We start from the raw sequence: 20,544 nt of genomic DNA, 5'->3' as shown, positions 1-20,544 counted from the left end.
CACAAGCAAGATTGATCATGTCGAGCTTGAATGATTCTACATGCAACCTAAACTGCATAGAATTGCAAAAAAAACTTTGCCATTGGCTAAAGAAAGCACAAATGCTCATTTTACTATATTTTTCAAGTCATCTTACAAATACAACATACATGGCTTTATAAAGCTTCAAAATGAAACTACTAAAGGCATTCCAAGAGTTGTAACATTCATACTTAATGGTCATAATTAACCATGATGTAATTGAAACCTAAAGTAAATTAAGTCTTAAACTACATTAATGAAATACAATAACTCTAAATTACTCTAAATTGTAATCCACCCAAAATTTAAAACATGAAACTTCATTCTTCTTCCAAAGACATTTTTAAAAAAGGGTGGTTGATCTTCGAGAAGAAAATGAAGTCTCTAGGGGAATTTTGTTTAATCCTATTGATTGCTTTGGAACTAAACAATATGATTAAGTCATGTTTAGCAACATCCAAGATAAAAACTAGACTGTCAGCATCAAAGATGCAACCTGTACTGTCTCATTGGCAAGTGACCATTTTGAATTCGATGACGGATTCAACTCTAGTCGTTCACTGCAAGTCGAAAGATAATGATATGGGCGAGCATGTCATCAATGCCGGAGGCAATTACAACTAGAGCTTTAAAGAGAATCTTTTGCAAATAACATGCAATTTTAGCAGCAAACATGGCCAAGCTACTGGTGATGTTTTCTAGCCAGAGCAACAAAGTTGGCTTGCTGATCAAGGTGTTGGTCATAACTGCATTTGGAGACCAAGGAATTTCCTTGCATTATAATCCTACCAACAGCACAACTAAATGTATCTTTGGAAATGATGTAATCCATTCTTCAATTGCATTATCTCCTCCATCCTAAGCTACGAATAAAGATACTCGTTACTTTTTTATGGTTCAGGATTCATCTCTTTAATATTTATTGAAATAAAAAGGGTAATAGTGATACTGACGTATAATGCACCACAATTTACAAAGAGCTCTCGTTCATCAAAACTTCTCATGTTCGATTTAATAGCGATAAGTTGTACTTTCTATCCATTATTAAGTAGTAATCATNAACAAAACACATTAGAAGACGGTACCATTTCACTCGCAGGTTAGTGGAAGAAGGCGATATGTGTTTGGAGAAGATAGAGGGTGCAAAGAATCCAGCAGACATGTTGACAAAATGTGTTGATGTTAGAAAATTAAGGTTATGCAAAGCCCTAATTGGTATGGTGTAGGATTAGTCTCCAAGTGGGAGAATTGTTAAGTTATGGAGTCTGCTCCCTGTATTTATAGCTTGGTCAACGGCTATATCCGGTAAAGCTATATTTGGTAAAGCCATATATGGTAAAATTATATCCGGTAAAGCTATATATGGTAAATAGTTATATATGGTAGATGGTTAAATCTGGTAAAGCTATATTTAGTAGACTGAACCATATATATATATCCCGTCCAGTAAAGCTTTGGAAATGTATTTTTCTATACTCTATACTCTCTCTTGTTGTACATACCTGAAGTCATCAATAAAAAAAAAAAAAAAAAAAAAATTTTTTTTTGAAAGAATTTAAGGGCATAAAAAAGACCCACAAAAGGAAGTCCCATTAAGGAAAGAGACTCCAATCAAGTAAAACAAGACTTAAAGTGTAATTACAAAAAAGTTCCGTCACTGACCCCACTGAGAAACATTAAACATTGCTAGGGACCATACTTCAGAAATGTCCCTCAACTTCCCTAAAAGCTCTTTTATTTCTCACTCCCTAAAGGCCCAACAACAAAGAACACAACCCAACTTGCCACAAAAATCTCTCATTTTCACACAAAGATTGATGGAAGAGGAACTCCTTGATTATTTACCTACAACAACTTTGTTTAACACATTGATATCAAACTGCCCAAAGAAATAATCCCCAGATGGCTTGCGTGAAATTGCAACTCCACAACAAATGATCTAGGCCTTCTTCCGTCTTTCTACAAAGAAAGCAACAAAACAGGCAAAGCAACAAAGACGACCTTTTCACAAGTCTATCAAGAGTGTTAATTCTTTTGTGGATAACCTGCCAAGTAAAAAAAATATTCTTCTTTGGAATTTCTACTTTCTACGTACAAGAAAAATAGACTTGTTCAACAACCTATGAAAGAAGAACTGCAAGAAAAGCCCTCAGATTGGCCAAGGCTCTGACATAAAAGATCTTTCCTCCCAAGCCTAAGCTAAACCTCTTCCATCAATGAGAGAGGAGTCAGAATATTTGTCATCTCCTTATCGAACAATGCACGACGAAATTCAGACGAAAAAGAGAGAGCTCTTAGGAAAAGACAAGGCATCAACCACGAAGCTATTTCTCATAGAAAATAAATGATACAAACAAGGAAACATAAAGCGAAGTGTTCCCCCACCCACTTATCTTCTTAGGAATACGTTTCCTTCCCCCATTGCCAATCGCTGAATGAACCAAGTCAAAAAAGAAGGGATCTCCAAGGCTATTTCTTTCTATGGGTTCCGGTAAGAGCCTTTGATCCCACTTGACTACCACTCAAAAGGATGAGGATTGTGCTTACTCATAATAACTCTTCACCAAGGGGAATTTGTATCGAGAAGGAACCGCAAAAGCCAATTTGCTAATAGTGGTCTGTTATGAACCCTAAGATTTGCAAGACTTAACTCACCAAGACTTGCTTTTCCACCATCTCTCAACTCACTAGGTGCGTTCTTCCCCCCATTTCAACCCCTTCCCAAAGGAAGTCATGCATCAATTTCCCAGTTACCTTACACACCCTACATGGAACACAGAAAATGGAAAAAAGTAAATCAGGATTCCATCCTAAGAACAGACCTAATGAGTCATCCTACCCCACCACCTTCAGAGAAGAAGCTCTGTTTTCAAGAAGCCAATTTTTTTTCCTCAACTTGTCCACAAACATGATTCTAAAGACCAATCTTTTTGTTTTTCCTCGAGAGTGGTCATTGAAAGCAATCATAAAACATCAAAAATGGAAAAAAGTAAATCAGGATTCCATCCTAAGAACAAACCTAATGAGTCATCCTACCACCACCTTTAGAGAAGAAGCTCCGTTTTCAAGAAACCAATTTTTTTTTTCTCAACTTGTCCACAAACATGATTCTAAAAGCCAATCTTTTTGTTTTTCCTCGAGAGTGGTCGTTGAAAGCAATCCAAAAGTTCTTTTGGTCTATGGCTACAACGAACAATTTGGAGTAGTTTTGAAGAGGGGTGATTGGGGAGTTGTCGTCCATGGAAGATGAAACTTAAGAGGCCATAAGGAAAGGGTGGGAGGTTGAGGAGGAAGAAAGGGAGGGGGTAGAGATAGTCCATCTTCTTACTAAAAGGAGAAATATGTAATTTCTTGATGAACTTGTCCGTAAACCTTTTATTTTTTTCGAAGACATTGGTATGAGGTGACGACACATCTATTTCTATAAAAGTAGGACACAAGCTTGTTGGGACACTTTTTTACTTACAGAATTGCAGAATATAAATGTATGTAATGCTTGTAGTTGATTAAACACATGTAATTTAGCATAAATACCAAAATACATGACACTGAAACATACAATATTTGAAGTGCTTAAATTTATAGAATGATTTGGATGGCTATAGCTAGAGGAATCATATATGAGGTGACGACACATCTATTTCTATAAAAGTAGGACACAAGCTCATTGGGGACACTTTTTTACTTACAGAATTGCAGAATATAAATGTATGTAATGCTTGTAGTTTGATTAAACACATGTAATTTAGCATAAATACCAAAATACATGACACTGAAACATACAATATTTGAAGTGCTTAAATATATAGAATGATTTGGATGGCTATAGCTAGAGGAATATAGCATCATCTACAGATATATAACTAACTTCATCAGTAAAATACTCTGCCCCAACCAGATGGACTTGAAAAATCGGTTCAATTAGGATCGAAATGAATAGAGATGGAGCAATTTGGGTCTCTGTTAAACATAACCGATGAGAAAAAAGTAACGAAAAAAATTTACCGATGCCAGGGTCAGTGTCGATGATAGTCTTGTTGCGGGAATCGGCCATGGATTTTGAGATGAGAGGGATGGTAAGTTTGGCGAAGAACAGAAGAAAGAGAAGAAGGAATCAAGATGAGAAGGATGAGATGGTTAACAATTTGTTGTCAGGATCTTCCCTAATTAATATTGTAATCGTTAAAGTTGAGGAATGTGGATGATCTCCTCGAAATTCAGTGGAAAAGTGAAAAGGCAAAAGGTCGATGGCCTTTTCGTTTCGTGTTCACCCGCTCTCGTAGAAAGGGTGGAATTCCAGCACTACCACCACCAGATATGGCAGCCTTTGATTCCTGAATAATATTAAATGCATCTCAACTACATAATTATTTTATTTAAAATAAAATTAGCATTTATGGTTTAAGGATACCATTTTTGCCTCATGCTTAAGTGATAGATTGCTTCTAAATTTTTTTCATTCTGCAATAGGATATCATTAATCTTCTGAAGGAATTAAGGAGAGAAGACATTTAGAAATTGAAATTTTGTTTTAAGGTAAAGACGGTGAGATTTAAGAAATCTCCCCTACTTTAAATGTGTTTTTTTGGGCGTTGATGAAATTAAATGAAGTTAATTTTGTTGGATTATTGAATTGAAACTGTGCCACCGCTGACAACCGCACGCAACGAAAGATAGCTCGAATTGCCCATTTTTTAGGCCACTCGAGAGCAGAAGAAGGGGGGTTTGAGAGATGTCGGAAATGGAGGGGGAGCTCACGAACTCTCAGAAACCAACTGTTGGAAGAACTCGTTACAAGCCCACATCAGCCAGAAACTTCGCGATTGAGACCCACAAGCGCTCTCTAATCGATTAGGAGAAAACTTTGAGGATTCTTATTGCTGAGACTTGAAGCTTGAGGTTAGTGGAGACAAATAATCGAAAGGGGTGGAAGGAAGCGAAAAATCGAGGCATCACTTTGGGTAAAGGTTTCGTAAGCTTTTCTTTTCAAGAACTCTCAAATGTGTAGAAGATAATCATCTATGACTTCATCTTGAGGAGGATTGTGGGCGTCGGAAACGAAATCAAAGGGAGAGGCGACAACAAGCATGCATAGGTGAGCGAAAGAGAAAGGGGGTCGGGGAAAACGAGGGTTTCGCGTTCTGCACGGCCCAGCGTGGGTCTGGGTGCGTAATGCAGGTTTGCGTGTGGCCAACGTAGGTGCGCGCACCCCACCTGGCCCACCACGGGCGCGCAACCTGGGGAGAGGTCTAGCCCAACTCGAGTAGCGGTCTATCCCAACCCGACCCCACTTAATTGGGCCGATTTGGCCCCTTTTGATTAATTCACCCATTTTAACTCTAATTTTGTCACTATGTTTATGGTATTCCTCATTTTGCACCAATGTAGAATTATTTGGGGAGTTGGCAAATTTTGGAATCTTCTGGGGACTAAATTCGAATGTGTAACCCTTTTCAAGTAAGTGACACCTCGGAACCTTGAATTTAGCTAGGTAAGTATTCTCGTAAGACATGGTTCATTAGTCTCGTGAATGTACTAGGTGCATTAGTTAATCCAAAAGGCATAACCAACCATTCATAAAGACCATACTTGGTTTTAAAAGCTGTTTTCCACTCATCCCCAATATGCATGCGAATTTGATGATAACTCGATTTTAAATCAATCTTAGTAAAAAGACTACATCCATGCAATTCATCAAGCATATCATCTAATCTAGGAATTGGATGCCTATACTTTATAGTTATCTTGTTTATAGCCCTACAATCAACACACATACGCCAAGAACCATCTTTCTTAGGTACAAGAATAACTGGAACAGAACAAGGACTCAAACTTTCACGTACATACCCTTTAGCAAGGAGTTCACTTACTTGCCTTTGTATCTCTTCAGCCTCCTTTGGATTAGTCCTATATGCTGGTCGGTTTGGAATGGGCGCGCCAGGAATGAAGTCAATCTTGTGTTCAATCCCTCTAAGTGGTGGCAAACTACTAGGCATCTCCTCAGAAAATAAATCTTCAAACTCTTGCAAAAGCACAACAAAATCACTAGGCAAAGAAGGGTTAAGCATGTTAGTAAAGTAACAAGACCCCTTGCACATAAGTACAAGAATAGTCTGGTTAGAGAGCAAAACATTCCTAGCCTCACTTGATCTAACATACAAGCTTACTGATTTGGCTTTTCTCTCTTTTTTTTCTCTAGGCTGAGTGTTACTCTCTTGCTTTTCACTCAAGCTCATTTTTTCACTTGATTCTTTTTCAATCTCTGCTTTTGCATCAGCCTCTTGCCTTTTCTTTTCAAGTTTGCAATGATCAATAAATACATCTTTTGGAGACAATGGAACAAGAGTAGTTTTTCTACCATTGTGAGTAAAAGAGTATCGATTTGCATACCCATCATACATTACCCGACGATCAAATTGCCATGGCCTCCCCAGTAGTAAATCTCCAACATGCATGGATACAACATCACATAAAACATCATCAACATATTTTCCAATAGTAAATGAAACAAGAGTTTGTTGAGTTACCCGTACTTCCCCACAATCATTCAACCATTGAAGCTTGTAGGGTCTTGGATGTGGTTGTGTCTTCAAATTAAGTCTTTTGACCAGAATGGAACTCACAACATTGGTGCAACTACCGCTATCAATGACAACACTACAAGGTACAGATTGAACAAGACAACGAGTTTGAAACAAGTTCTCTCTTTGGTCTAGGCCGTCCTCCTTAATGTGGGTGTTTAGAGCTCGTCGAGTAACCAAAGATATATGTGTAGGGTCCTCTTCGCTAAACTCCTCACTCTCATCAGTTTCCTCATTTATGTCGTCATGTGCCTCGTCATCCGTAACAATTTCTCCCTCCTTGATGGTCATAATTCTTGCATTCGGGCAATCTCTACTATAGTGTCCTACCCCTTGACATCTCCAACACTTTAAATCCCTATTTCGAACATTAGACTTTTCTACTTTTTCTTTCCCTGTTCTAGAACTCTCCCCTTTCTCAAATTTAGCTTGAGGCTTCTCATTAATCTCTGGATTTCTATGCTTATAATCAATGTTCTTACTATCCTTTTTCCATGTAGAAGTAGAATTGGGAAAAGTTTTAGAAGAATACCGTTGAGATCTTCTTTGGATTTGCCTCTCGATCTTAATTGCAATGTGCAACAACTCCTCAATATTAGAATAAGGCTGTAAATCAGTCTTGTCTGCAATCTCTGTGTTTAACCCATTAAGAAACCGCGCCATGAGAGCCTCCATGTCCTCATCGAGATCAAGTCGATCCATCAATGTATCCATCTCCTTGTAATAATCTTCCACAGACTTGCGTCCTTGTTTCAATGCTTGAAGCTTTTGCGCCATGTCCCGTTGAAAATATTGTGGAACAAAACGCTTCCTCATGGACTCTTTGAACTCGTACCATGAATCAATTGGTGCTTCAAGGTTTCTTCTCCTACTTGACATCAATTTATCCCACCAAATTTGAGCATATTGTTTGAATTGAGCAATGCATAACAGTACCTTCTTTTTATCACTAAAATTATGACAGTTGAACACCGACTCCACCGTTTTCTCCCATTGAAGGTACTCCTCTGGATCGGTTTTGCCATAAAACTTGGGAAGTTTTAATTTGATGCTCCCCACGTTACGATCAATTCTATCATCATAAGGAACTCGTTGTTGTAAATTATGATACCTTCTTCCATGGTCTCGCCCTCGCATCAAGCCATGACCAACCGCATGTGGATTATCCTCGTGGTGATCAGAATTGTCGCCCTCATATGTATCGGTTGAGGGCGTAGGTTGTGGAATCCTCTGTCGTGCTTGATTTTGAATCTCCAATCTTCCTATTCGATCAGTCAACTCTTCTATTCCTCGAATTAGTCTTTCCATGGTTCGTTGTTGTGCTTCTCTCAATCGTGCATCAGTAATGTTAGTATTGTCGTCTGGATTTTCCATGCTACAAAAGAAAGGTAAAAGAAAAAAAAAGGACCTCACAAGCGCTCCCTCACGTGTATTCACTCGTAAATGTAGTTCACTCGTGTTTAGCACTCAACACTCGAATCAATGTGTCACTCCCTTACAAACTCACCCTCACAATTGAGCACACACAAATCACACTCCAAAAAACAAATTGGGATGTGAGACAAGCTATGTTATAGAGCTAAGTGCAATTCAATGTGAATAGACAGCACACTCAATACATAAACAAGGGTATTGAAGGAGCAATCCGAATAACGACAAAGAAACGAATTACAGAAAGAAAATGATTAAGGACTAATTTAGACGTAGGAACATATGAGAGTTACATATAATAATCAAGAGGAAAAAAGAAAGACATTTAACATCAATATGCTTTCTTTCTTTCAATGGTTTTTTTTTTTTTTTTTTCTTATTGGCAAAATCTAATCAATTTACCAACAAGAAAATTGATTTAGAAGATCTTAAAGAAGAATATAGTGTTGATAAGATCGAGATCTAACACTTTAAAGAACAGAAAAAAAAATGTATTTTTTTTTTTTTTTTATATTTTTGTGATAGAATATAAACATTCTACACAAACTGAGAAAAAAAAAATAATAAGAGAATTAAAAGAGATAAGCGCAATGAAACATATATCCGATCTTGAGCCTAAAGCTCTGATACCAAAATGATATGGAAATCAACCCAAGGGAAAGTATGGAACGGATTACCTTGATGATCAAGATCAAGAGTAAAGAAAACTCGTTTCTAAACTCGTGATTCGAATCACTCCACAAGAGGTTTGATCAATACCACTTGAATGACTCTACATGCAAGTTCTAAACACAAGAATTTGCAAAGAAAGTTTAGCTCTCAACAAAGCTAAAATAGAAATTCTATTCTCAATTCCAAAATCTGATGTCTAATCAAAGAAAAGAAGGCTTTATATAGCCTTTACAAACCTTAACCTATGTGATACATAACTCCAAAATTAAATGGGCTAGTAAATGAGAAATACCCATAACCTCCATATTAAAATGGCTGGTTAATGGTGGAATATAGTAACCTATGTGGGTTACAATATAACCTTAACTCCTATATTTAAAACTAGCTTAAATATGAAAACAAATAGTTAAACTATAATTAAATAATGCAAATAATAAAATGGGCTTATTAGTCATCCTTGGACTATTGATAAATTCAGCGGAGTTCATTAAATGCAACTTAAAGTGCATTTAATTCATTTCTGTCTTAAAGCTCAACTTTGCATAACATATAAGGGAGGTCTCCAACGTCTTCTAGAATTTCCTTTGATGAGCTCACCATAGCTTGAATATAACTGTATAAGGTTTGTTGTAGCTTCTTGGCTCTCGTCCTTGTAATTGGACCTTGAGGTATGAAAATTCCTTGGTCGTGGTTCATATCAGTATGCATGAAAGTATGATATGAGAAGCATGTCTTAGAAATTTGAGCCTGAAATGAGTTGGTTTGAAGTATGTAAGAGCATGTTAATGTTATGGTACACGTTTGGGATATGACTGTAATTGATAGCATGCCTTTAGTTTGATACAAGCATGTTATGGGAACTCGATTATATATGTTTGAGCATAGAATGAGTTGAGATGACAGATGTTGAATGTAATTATGTATATTTATTGAAACGCGTACGCACTTTCTTATGAACTGAGATTCATGACTAGGTATCCATGTTTAGATCACTATGTTATGTCTCTATGTCACATATTCATGATTTATGCTGTTATACGGAGACGGTAGGGGATCGCCAACTAGCCCCTCATTGTAAACTTGACTCGATTGTCACGGATAATCATAGAACTTGCTTATGATACTTTATGATTATACCCTATGGGGACTACGGTGAAGTTTGCCAGTTAGCTTCGTATAGTGAGTCTTTCACGAGCAGCAGAGGTCCATAGATGTACCTTTAGAGTTCGTCACGATTATTGTTCATGAATGTGATTTATGCGATTATACGGGGACAGTAAGGGTTTGCCAATTATTCCCTCATTGTAAACCTGACTCAATTGTTAGGGGTCCGGATAACCATAGAACTAGCACATGATGTTTTATGATTTGTGCCTGTGGGGACTATTAGGATGTTTTCCAGTTAGCTTCCTTTTGGTGAACCTATCACGAGTGGTAGGGGTCCACAGTTGCACCTTAGAGTTGGTGATAAGCGCCTACAATGCTGGAATTTGCAAAGCTAGAGGTCCTTCTAGAATTCTTGCAAAACGTTCATAGAGAAAGCTAACTTAACAGATTGATTCCAACCAATAGCTGGTTAGAAGATGAATGACTCTTAGATCGAACTTGGAATCTATGATGGTCACTCTTAGATACCAAGACAATTCACTCCAGAATTAGCTTGATCAAAACTAATTCAATGAATCGGTTTAAACATCAAACCTAAAGCAAGGTTTGAAAAAAAATAACACCAAAAGGGTATCAAGAAAACACAAAGGTTTTGTCTGTATTCAACAATTTATTCCCTAAACATGAATATTACATGCCTTTAAATAGACCCAAAAGTTAACCCTAACATAATAAAGGTTCAACCACCGACTACAAATCACTAATAAATGCTATTAAATACAAATGGAAGAAAATAAGGTATTCATAAATTGTCTTAATTGGTAATTCAACTACCAATGACAAGTCTTCTAATCACTTTCCAATGTCAGCCACTCCATTATTTTCTTGATTTGATACTTAAATCTTATTTGTATTGCTTCTTGTAATTGCTCGTTCGGGTACATGGAAGTGATCAGTTGTTGGATTCATATCAGTTGGTCGAGCGTTAACATGCATGAACCCTATGAGATCTATACTAAGGTCGCGCCTCGAGGTCTTTAAGATATGGTGACGATGATTAGAGACTAGCAACAACGACTAACAAGGAGACTTAGAGAACTTAAGAATATTCCAAAGACTGGAGCTAGATAGGACCAAGAACCAAGAGAAAGTAGAATGAGCAAACCTAGGGTGTAGCCTAGGAAGAAGACTATATGGGGGAATGAATCGCCAAAAAGAGAATAAGATACCAAACGTATGAACAAGATCAATAAGATTTAATAATGAAATATGAATTATTAGCAAGCTGCTTACTGGGTATATTTTATATACTCATCCCCGATACTTCAACTTTCTTTCAGGTGGAGCTTGATGTAGCGGTTATGGGCACACGTGGGGTCTATAGAGAGTCCTATCCGCTTGAGTTTGGAGGTCAATGAGTAACTGGGTGAAAGGTGGTGCTAAAGTCGAGGCGCNCCGACGTGAACCGCAGGTCCGAATCAGACACAATAGACACCGAAACTCCATGTAACCTCACAATTTCTTTAACATACAATTGAGCCCAGTTGTCTACCGTATATGTTGCCTTACCCAAGAGGAAATGAGCCGACTTTTTCAGACGATCTACAACCCCCCAAATTACTGTGTAGCCCTTTAGTGTTTTAGGTAGGCCTACCAATGAAATCCATAGCAATGTTTTCCATTTCCATTATGGTATGCTTAGAGGTTGTAATAGCCTGACAGTTTTCTGCCTAGAAGTTTTTACTTGTTGGCACACCAGACATTTACTCACGTATTCCGCGATATCCTTTTTCATACTTCGCTACCAGAAGTGTTGTTTCAAGTCTTGATACATCTTTGTTCCACCTGGATGTATCAAGAAGGGTGAGTTGTGTGCCTCGGTTAGGATTTCGTTCTCTATTTCCCTGACCGGTGGGACACATAAACGCCCTTGACATAATAGTTCGTCATCTATTGACTTAAAAAAACCGTCCACTAGGCCTGCTTTCAATTAGTTTAGGATTTTGTCTAGGCTTGGGTCCTCAGGTTGTGAGTTTATGATCCTTTGTCTGAGCGTAGGAAGCACTGTCAGTTGGGCTATTTGAGCTACCACCTCTTTGGTTACTACCGCTATGTCAGCTCATTCGAAATTAGTTCACACTCGTGGCTCCCTTGTGATGAGGGCCTACGAGTGTACTGCTTTTTNCTTTTCGACTTAGTGCATCAGCGACTACGTTTGCTTTTCCAGGGTGGTACTGGATATCTATGTCGTAATCTTTTACCAGCTCTAGTCATCTACGTTGTCTCATGTTCAATTCTTTTTGTGTGAACAAGTATTTTAGGCTTTTATGGTTCGTATAAATTTGGGTCTTTTCGGCATACAGGTAGTGTCGCCAAATTTTTAACGCGAACACCACTGTCGCCATCTCCAAATCATGTGTAGGATAGTTTTTCTCACAATCCTTTAGTTGGCGTGATGCATATGCAACCACCTTGCACTGTTGCATCACTGTAAATCACGTATCCTACAGAACTTTCTAGAATCGTGAGCACTGGGGTAGACACTAGTCTTTTTTTAGTTCTTGAAAGCTGGCCTCACAAGTCTCGTTCCAAACGAAGGGTACACCTTTCTTTGTCAATTGAGTGAGAGGCGTGGCTATTCTAGCAAAGTCTTGAACAAACCTTCGATAGTAACCCGCCAATTCAAAGAAACTTCGTATCTCGGTGACCGTAGTTGGGCGTTTTCATTTCGTGACAACTTCTATCTTGTTAGAATCTACTAAAATTCCGTCTTTAGACACTACGTGCCCCAAAAACGAAACCTGTCGTAGCCAAAATTCGCACTTGGAGAATTTGGCATACAACTTGTTCTCCCTTAAGATAGTTAGGGCTTTGCGAATGTGCTTTTGGTGTTCTAGGTTCGTTTTCGAGTATATGAGGATGTCGTCTATGAACACGATCACAAACAAGTCTAAGCACTCCTTAAATACTCGGTTCATTAATTCCATGAATACCGGTGGGGCATTAGTGAGACCAAAAGACATTACCACAAACTCATAGTGGCCATATCTGGTTCGAAAGGTTGTTTTCGGTATCTCTTCATTTTTAATCTTAATTTGATGGTATCTTGATCGAAGATCTATTTTGGAAAACACTGTTGCCTCTTGAAGTTGGTCAAATAGGTTCTCGATGCGGGGTAATGGGTATTTTTTTCTTTACCGTCCTCTTGTTTAATTCTCTATAATCAATGCATAGACGCATAGAGCTGTCTTTCTTTTTGACAAACAACACTGGCGCTCCCCAAGGGGATATGCTAGGTCGAATGAAGCCTTTATCTAATAGGTCTTGCAGTTGTGATTTAAGTTCTGTTGGTGCCATGCGGTATGGGGCCTTAGAGATGGGTCACGTTCCTGGTTCCAGTTCTATTCCAAAGTCTACCTCTCACGATGGAGGGATTCCCGGGAGGTCCTCCGAGAAGACGTCTATAAATTCGTTTACTATGGGTACTGTATCTATTGGTTTTTCCTTTCCTTTTGTGTTTACTGTACATGCTGGAAACGCCCACCCCCCTTGTTGTACCAGGAGTCTCGCTTTCATCATCGATATTATTTTTGGGGTGGTACCTGTGAAGGTTCCTTTAAACTTAGAGGTAAGTTCGTTTGGAGGTGTGAATATCACCACTTTCTTATGGCAATCTATGCTAGCAAAGTTTTCGTCTAGCCAGTCCATTCCTAGTATGACGTCAAAATCCGTCATATCCACTACTTTTAAGTCTACGTGGATGGTTTGTCCAGCTATTACCACTTGTCCGTCTTTTACTCTAATTTTCGTAACTAGGTCTACCCCTGCTGGGGTACCAACCGACAATACGTACATTAAGGGTTCTAACTAAGTTTATGATTTATTTATAACATTCCCTATATTCTACCATATAATTCAGATAAAAGAAAACATAAATATCGTGACGTAAAGACATGCATTGACACCAGATCACATCACAACACAAAATCATACAGTATCATGTCATTCAACATTTAAAGCCAACCACATTAAATATATCAAAAAAATTATACATCCCTCATACTACGTAAGGTGTATCTAACAACAACGGGGCATCGGTAATTGGACCGTGGAACATGCCAAGCCTACTTTGTAGGCTAGTCTACAAGATCTATAACCTAGAGCTCTGATACCAACTATAACGACATAAATTTTACCTATTTAATCTAAGGTCATTACTATACTTTGACATGCAGAATTTACATTAAATGGGCCCTGATCATAAATACGACTTACACTCGCCTTTTATTACCTCGTGAAATAGAAAACGATTACAAGAGAAAGAAAAGAAAAAAAACATTATTGAAATAAGGGAAAAAGAACAAAACTGAAATGAATGTTTTACTCTACCCTAAGATTTGTTATGGAAATACAATTCAACCTATGCTAACCTATACTAATGATGCAAACCGAATTCAATCTAGACTACGAAATGGAAAAACAACTACCCTATGCATGTGCCACGGTCCCGGGGTGTATGATGCCGCCGTCGATGTCACATGGGTGCCTTGCCCTTATCTGAAAAGTAAAGTAGCACGAGGCTTGAGTATTACTAGAATACTCAGTAAGTGGCCCCCTATCGGGGTTATGCAACAAACACATGCAATGATATGATGGGACCTATCTTTTCGTTTCGTTTTTTGGTGTTGTCCTAACGGGTAAACTTTAGACGTGTACCATATACTCTACACACAACCCATACGTGCGAGTATGGGCTCACCAACTAGTTCGCACACCGCTGGGCCACTTTCCTTATCCGGTGGGCATACTCTGGAAGCCCCTTATGCCAGAACCCGTTAGAACTAGTAACCATCATGGCAGCGCTATGCAAAGCATAACGGTCGTTGTCCTGCCATTGGATGTATGCGTCCGTACCCTCGTGATGAGATAGGGGTATCCCCCAGATGCATGAACACACGTAATGCATGAGGTCCCCATTACTTCTACATTTAACATTAATGAACATAACCTCCCTTGTCACGTTCCATGCTTACATGTCATTCTCATTTTCAATTTACGTATCATACATATTTCTATCGGGGTTATGTTTCCAGGCAGTTTACCGTATTTCATGTCATACAATTCATGTTGTTTACATTCAAATATTCCATACAATCAATGCCATAATCATTCAAGAACAACATAACGTCACATGCATTACATAACACATCAGACTAAACAGCATATATAGCATACATTCACGTTCACATGATTACATTCTTAAGCACAACCTATCATACGATTTAATGACACGTGCGAATCCACGGGCATGTGCCAACAAACAGCAAATAACGCGTAACCTACGACGGGTGAGCCACTTACTTGGTAGGCCTTAGCCGAAGTACTCCCTAAAATATAAACGTAAGCTCCTAGCTCCTCGTAAACGTTCTACGCTCCCGTTGGTGGTTGGTTCCTATTGTATCATTCGACACATTCGTTAGTATTTCACAAACATAATTAATTTAAAACTTGAATTTGTGAAATACGACCTTAAAATGATCTTTTTTACTTTAAACGGGGCCGAAACTAAGTCCGGGAGGGTCGGAACGGTGACAAATGGGCCGAAAACAGGTTTTTTGAGCCAAATAAGCCGTCGGAGCCGAGAAGCCACCGCCGAGTCGATCAAGCCGTCGGAGCCGAGGGGTGTCGCGCTGCAAACGTGCCACATGGCACAACCAGATGGCGACGTGTGTGCAGCGGTCTCGGATCGAGGTGCGGGTTGACAGGTCGCTCGCGGGTTATGGGCCGGCCTGGCTGAAGGACGTGTAGGTGCGCTGGGCTGTGCGTGTTGGGCGTTGGACTATGCTTGCGGGTCTCGGGTCGGTTGGGTTTTTGTTCTCGGGTTGTGGCTGGTGGGTTAGGCCGTACTTGGGCTTACAGGTTTGGGCTGAGGCGACTGGGCCACGGGAGTCGTCGGGTGTTGGGCTGACTTACGGTTGTTGGACTCGGTTCGGGTCGCGAGATCCGGCCCTTGGGTCAAACTTCGTCTCCTTCACTCGGTTGCCTGGGGTTCTTTCCGATGACCTCTCTCTCTCCTCGTTAACATCGTTTCGACGTTTTTTTCGTCCTTTTTTTCCTCCGTTCCCGTGTCTCTTTCTCCCCCTAATTCCGTTTTTGGTATTGGTTTGGTTCATAAAGGTCTCACACTCCCGGATCTGGAAGGGTTCAAAAATCCGACGTTTCGTCTCCCTTGCCGACGGTGTACAACGTGTAGGACTCGTCTAAATCTACCCCTGATGTGTGCAAAAGGCTCTGGGATTACTTTTGTTATGGAGGTTTAGACGTCGATTTCGTAGGGTTTGGCCTCGCCGGAGTTTCGTCGGATTTTCACTGTCCTCTTTATTTTCCCTTATCTTTTTTGCTTCTTTGCAGGTGTCTTGGGTTGGCTGAAGGTCGGGATCGAGTTTCCTTGGTGACCTAGACTTCGGCTGCCCTTTGTGGGTCATGTGGGAGCGAAAACTCTGGCGTTCGCCAGAGTTTTCGGACCTGCCGACGACTCCGTTTTTTTTTCTTCGATCCGTTACACAAGATAAAGTTTTTGCCCAAGTACAAAAAACATAAAGTAGTTCACAAAATACAAAATTCACTAAGTTTGGCTTCAAGTTTATCATGTAGATAAGGTATCATCTTCAAATTCATCATTGGCATGAATAAGGCATGCATCACTTTATTCACCTATATAAATATACAAAATATATATGAATATATGATTATGTGAACAATTTAATTAACTAATGAAAAAATTATTTCATTAATTTAAATAAATAAACTTCAAAAATTACATACCGATAATCACTTTGTCGGATGACCAAGCAACTGTACTACCCACAGATCCTTCAATACATGTCATTTCTAACGTAGGCCGCCACAAATAGGTATTGCATTTCTTTGGTATATCAACTCATACTCTAATAGCATGCCAACAATCTCTCCTTCTACAACAATCTCTCCTTCTACAACAATCTCTCCTGAGTCATGCCAATCTAGTAACTTGCACTTAATTTGAGTATTATTATTGATACTCTACTAGAAGAAAAATAAAAACATTGAGAATTTGCTAGTAATAATGAAATCAATAATTTTATTCGTTAAATTAGAAAATCAACTTAAGGTAGGAGAAGGTATTGTCAAATTTGAATGGATGTTTGTTGATTTTGGTATACTTCCAATACCATTGGAGGCTTCCTCGATTAGGTCAATCTATGAAAATTTTAATAAAAATATATATGGAATAAATAAACTCACAATAGAATGAATGTGAAGTTTGTATAACTTAATTAAAAAAAATGTACCTGTTTNTATAACTTAATTTTAAAAAAATGTACCTGTTTCTTCATAAAACTTGAGAACATTAGTTTCATTTCCATCATTTCTTCCCTCATCTTCAAATATTCTTTCGCAAGAATCATGTATCTATTTTCTTGTTGAGACAAGAGAGACAATTTAGAACGAGTCACTCCAAATCTAAGTCCTCTTATATGCCTACAATCCGGTCCAAGAACTTTACTCAAGACATCATCAACAATACTATTTGATGAAGTTTTCGTCTCAACCTCGGCTTATTCAATGCGCTCCTACCAAGAAAGTACATCAAATACATAATGCAATTCTTACATTTAAAAAATGTCAATTGTCCATAATTGCTTCACACATCTTATAAGTCAACAGACATGATAAAAATATCATCTCAACAAAGTCAGTGGTTTGTTTAGTGCTCATATTAATAAAAGACCACTTCAACCACCCATTTCATTTACATTATAAACAAGAGATATCAACCAATACAATACTTCCAAACTTTTCACATATCCAATAAAGTATAAAAAAAGAGTCATTTTCAAACAAGTTTAACACATGATATAAGAAAAAAAATCCCATAGTATGCAACTACGTCCACAACTTGCAATTTATCCTTTGCACTAGATCTACACAATGTAGCTGCATTTACAGAAACACCACTATTTTGGGTTGATTTTTCCACTCTTTATGNCATTAATGATGTACCCCGTGTAAAACATTGCACATTTTCTTGGCCCATTTGCAAGCNTTTTCCACTCTTATCTAAAATCGTTGTCCATTAATGTTGATTTTTCCACTCTTTATCTAAAATCGTTGAACATTAATGATGTACCCCGTGTAAAACATTGCACATTTTCTTGGTCCATTTGCAAGCCATTTTAACAAGTCAGAGTAAACTACATTAGATGAATCTATTTGAATCTGGTAGGTATAAAAATAACTACTTGTTAGGTAGACTGTGTTGTAGTTTTGTACCTTTAATGGTTCATGGAATAGTATGCTACATTACCTTAGATTTTAATCCTGATGGAAATTGTTTTGCATGAATCTTCGAAAGTAGACTAGAATCTTTTACTAGTCTATGATCTAAGATCATGAGTTCATCCATATGCTGACCAGATGAATTACAATTTAATATTGATTTATGTTAAACAAATAATAAATGGTACACAACTTAACTCATTGGATAAACGGTTCCACCACTACTGTGTTGAACAAGACATATCGATGTGCATTTTCTAGTACATCATCGGGTAATGTAATTGAAGTCCCAGCTGATATAGGACGACATTCTAGAATGACACCATTTTTATATTATTGATTACGATGTTCATTATGTGCAACTTCAATTGAGTGTTTAAAATACATTTTTGAAAAGTCTACACATTCATCCGCTACATAGCACGCTGCATTGCACCCTTCTGGTCGTGCTTTGTTCCGTACATAACTTTTCAATACCTTCATATATCTAAACGAGACATAAAGATTATGAAGATGACCACAATTACTACCAACGTGATATTAAGAAGCAAATAATTCACCTTTCGAATGGGTACTTCCAGCGATATTGAACAGGACCACATATATGAGCTTCACGTCCCAAATGGATAACCAAGTGTATCATTATATCAAAGAATGAAGGTGGAAAGTATCTTTCAAGAAGGCATAAAATGTCCACTACCTCTTTTTCAAGGTGTAACATAATTTCTCTCAATGACACGTTGGCATAGTCTATTAAAGTATGAACATAGCTTATATATTGCATGTCTGGGACCTTTTGGGAGCAAGCCTCTAAGCACCACAGATAAAAGTTGTTGCATCAATACATGACAATCATGAGACTTCAATCCATCACTTTGCAATCTTGTAATGATACACACTTTGGAATGTTGGAACTGTATCCATCAGGCAACTTTAGATTATACAACCTTGAACAAAATAATTTCTTCTCAAACTTCGACAATGTATGTGGAGCAGGAGGTAGGTAAGTTCGACCACCTCGCTATTGAGGATATAGGTCTGGCCGAATTTTTGGTAAATCTTTTCTTGCATTAATTCCATCTTTTGACTTTCCATTTATTTCTAATAATGTACCTACAATACTCTCACATACATTCTTTTCTATGTGCATGACATCCAAGTTGTGGTGTATTGGTAATTCCTACCCAATNGTATCTATGAGAGCCTTTAGTGTAATTTTGAAATCATAAATTTTTAAGGTAACGAGAGCGTACCATTTTTGAAATTGAGAAGTGGTGATGGCTCCAACGAAGAAACTTTGAAAATCTTCTTCATCCAGGTTCGGTTGCGCCGTTTCCTTTTGTGCGGGCAGCCTTTCCTGAATATTGAGAATTTCTTGACGAAGCGTATAAGATTCTGATCTGGTATCAGAGCCGCTCAATTTTCGTGAGGGAAGAGGAGTTACTCGATCTTTAAGAGCGATGTTGCAGAAACCAGGAGAAGGATAAGCAAAATCAGAAGAATTTGGATTATGTGATAGCTGAGCGAATAGCCCTTGTGTTCCAGGTGGTAAGACGCGGGAAGCGTAGTAAGTCCGTTGGCAAGCTTGGGTGCTTAGTCATATGAAAAATTCTGAAGAAAAATCTTATCTACATCCTGACAACTTTATCAGAGACAAAACAAAGATTGACAACTTGTCAGCCACACAGTGAAGGCTCACATGTGAATTATCAGTGTCGGTAAATTATTAGTCTTTTAAATTATTAGTTTACTCTATGTCTTTTAGGAAAACAGATCTTGCAGGGGTCCTATCCTGCTAGATTCGATCTTATCTCTTAGTTGGCGTTTTTCAAATTTACGATCAAATTCGAAGTCTTTAAAAAGACTTCATCAATGTAAGGAGAGCATCGATCGGCCGATAGCTCTCTCTTGAATATCAATTGAACAATTCAGAGAAAAATCATCCTACTCTTATCTTATCTATCTTATGAACGAATTTCTGAGAAAGCTCAGAAAATCAAGCCATCTCAAATGCTCTACCGATGAAGAAGAAAGTTCAAATGAACATCGAAGGGGAGAAAATCTCACCATCTCAAATACTGTCAATCAAGAATATCAGATTGCCAGAATCGAAGATCGAACTCAAAAATTGGACTATTCCAAAGGTAGATCCTAAAATTATCTACCAAATTTCAACCTTCAATTTTACTCAAAGATCATGCATCAAGTTCTCAGAGAAGAACATCCCAATTCATAGCAATAGGGAATCTCTGAATCTTTTTTCAAGATCTCTTATACTCCAACATCGTGAAGAGTTTAAGTATCTCCATGTCGGTCTTGTTCAAGTCGCGGTAAAACCATTGTTCAGACTTGGATTAGATATCCCAGTCCTTATCTCCTTACGAGATAAGAGACATGAAGATTTCTCAAATTC

General features: G+C 38.2%; 1 protein-coding gene and 1 long non-coding RNA gene across 2 annotated transcripts in view; both read right to left on the bottom strand.

The window, feature by feature from the left end:
- LOC111784339 overlaps positions 1–8,381 on the bottom strand; it is a 23,515-nt gene extending 15,134 nt beyond the window's left edge. The window contains 1 exon segment of the mRNA XM_023665067.1: positions 5,498–8,381. Coding sequence (XP_023520835.1) covers positions 5,498–7,976 — 2,479 coding nt within the window. The 5' untranslated portion in view covers positions 7,977–8,381.
- On the bottom strand, positions 3,860–4,447 carry LOC111784331. Its single transcript, XR_002813516.1, has 3 exons — positions 4,433–4,447; positions 4,027–4,355; positions 3,860–3,870 (listed from the first exon to the last, which is right to left on the bottom strand). It is a non-coding gene; the product is annotated as an uncharacterized LOC111784331 (long non-coding RNA).
- Positions 8,382–20,544: the final 12,163 nt, after the last annotated feature.

The sequence above is a fragment of the Cucurbita pepo genome, unplaced genomic scaffold (assembly GCF_002806865.2).
Source record: "Cucurbita pepo subsp. pepo cultivar mu-cu-16 unplaced genomic scaffold, ASM280686v2 Cp4.1_scaffold000189, whole genome shotgun sequence".
Lineage (NCBI taxonomy): Eukaryota > Viridiplantae > Streptophyta > Magnoliopsida > Cucurbitales > Cucurbitaceae > Cucurbita > Cucurbita pepo.
Note: the sequence above shows the minus strand (reverse complement) of the source record. Positions and strands in the feature narration are given on the sequence as shown.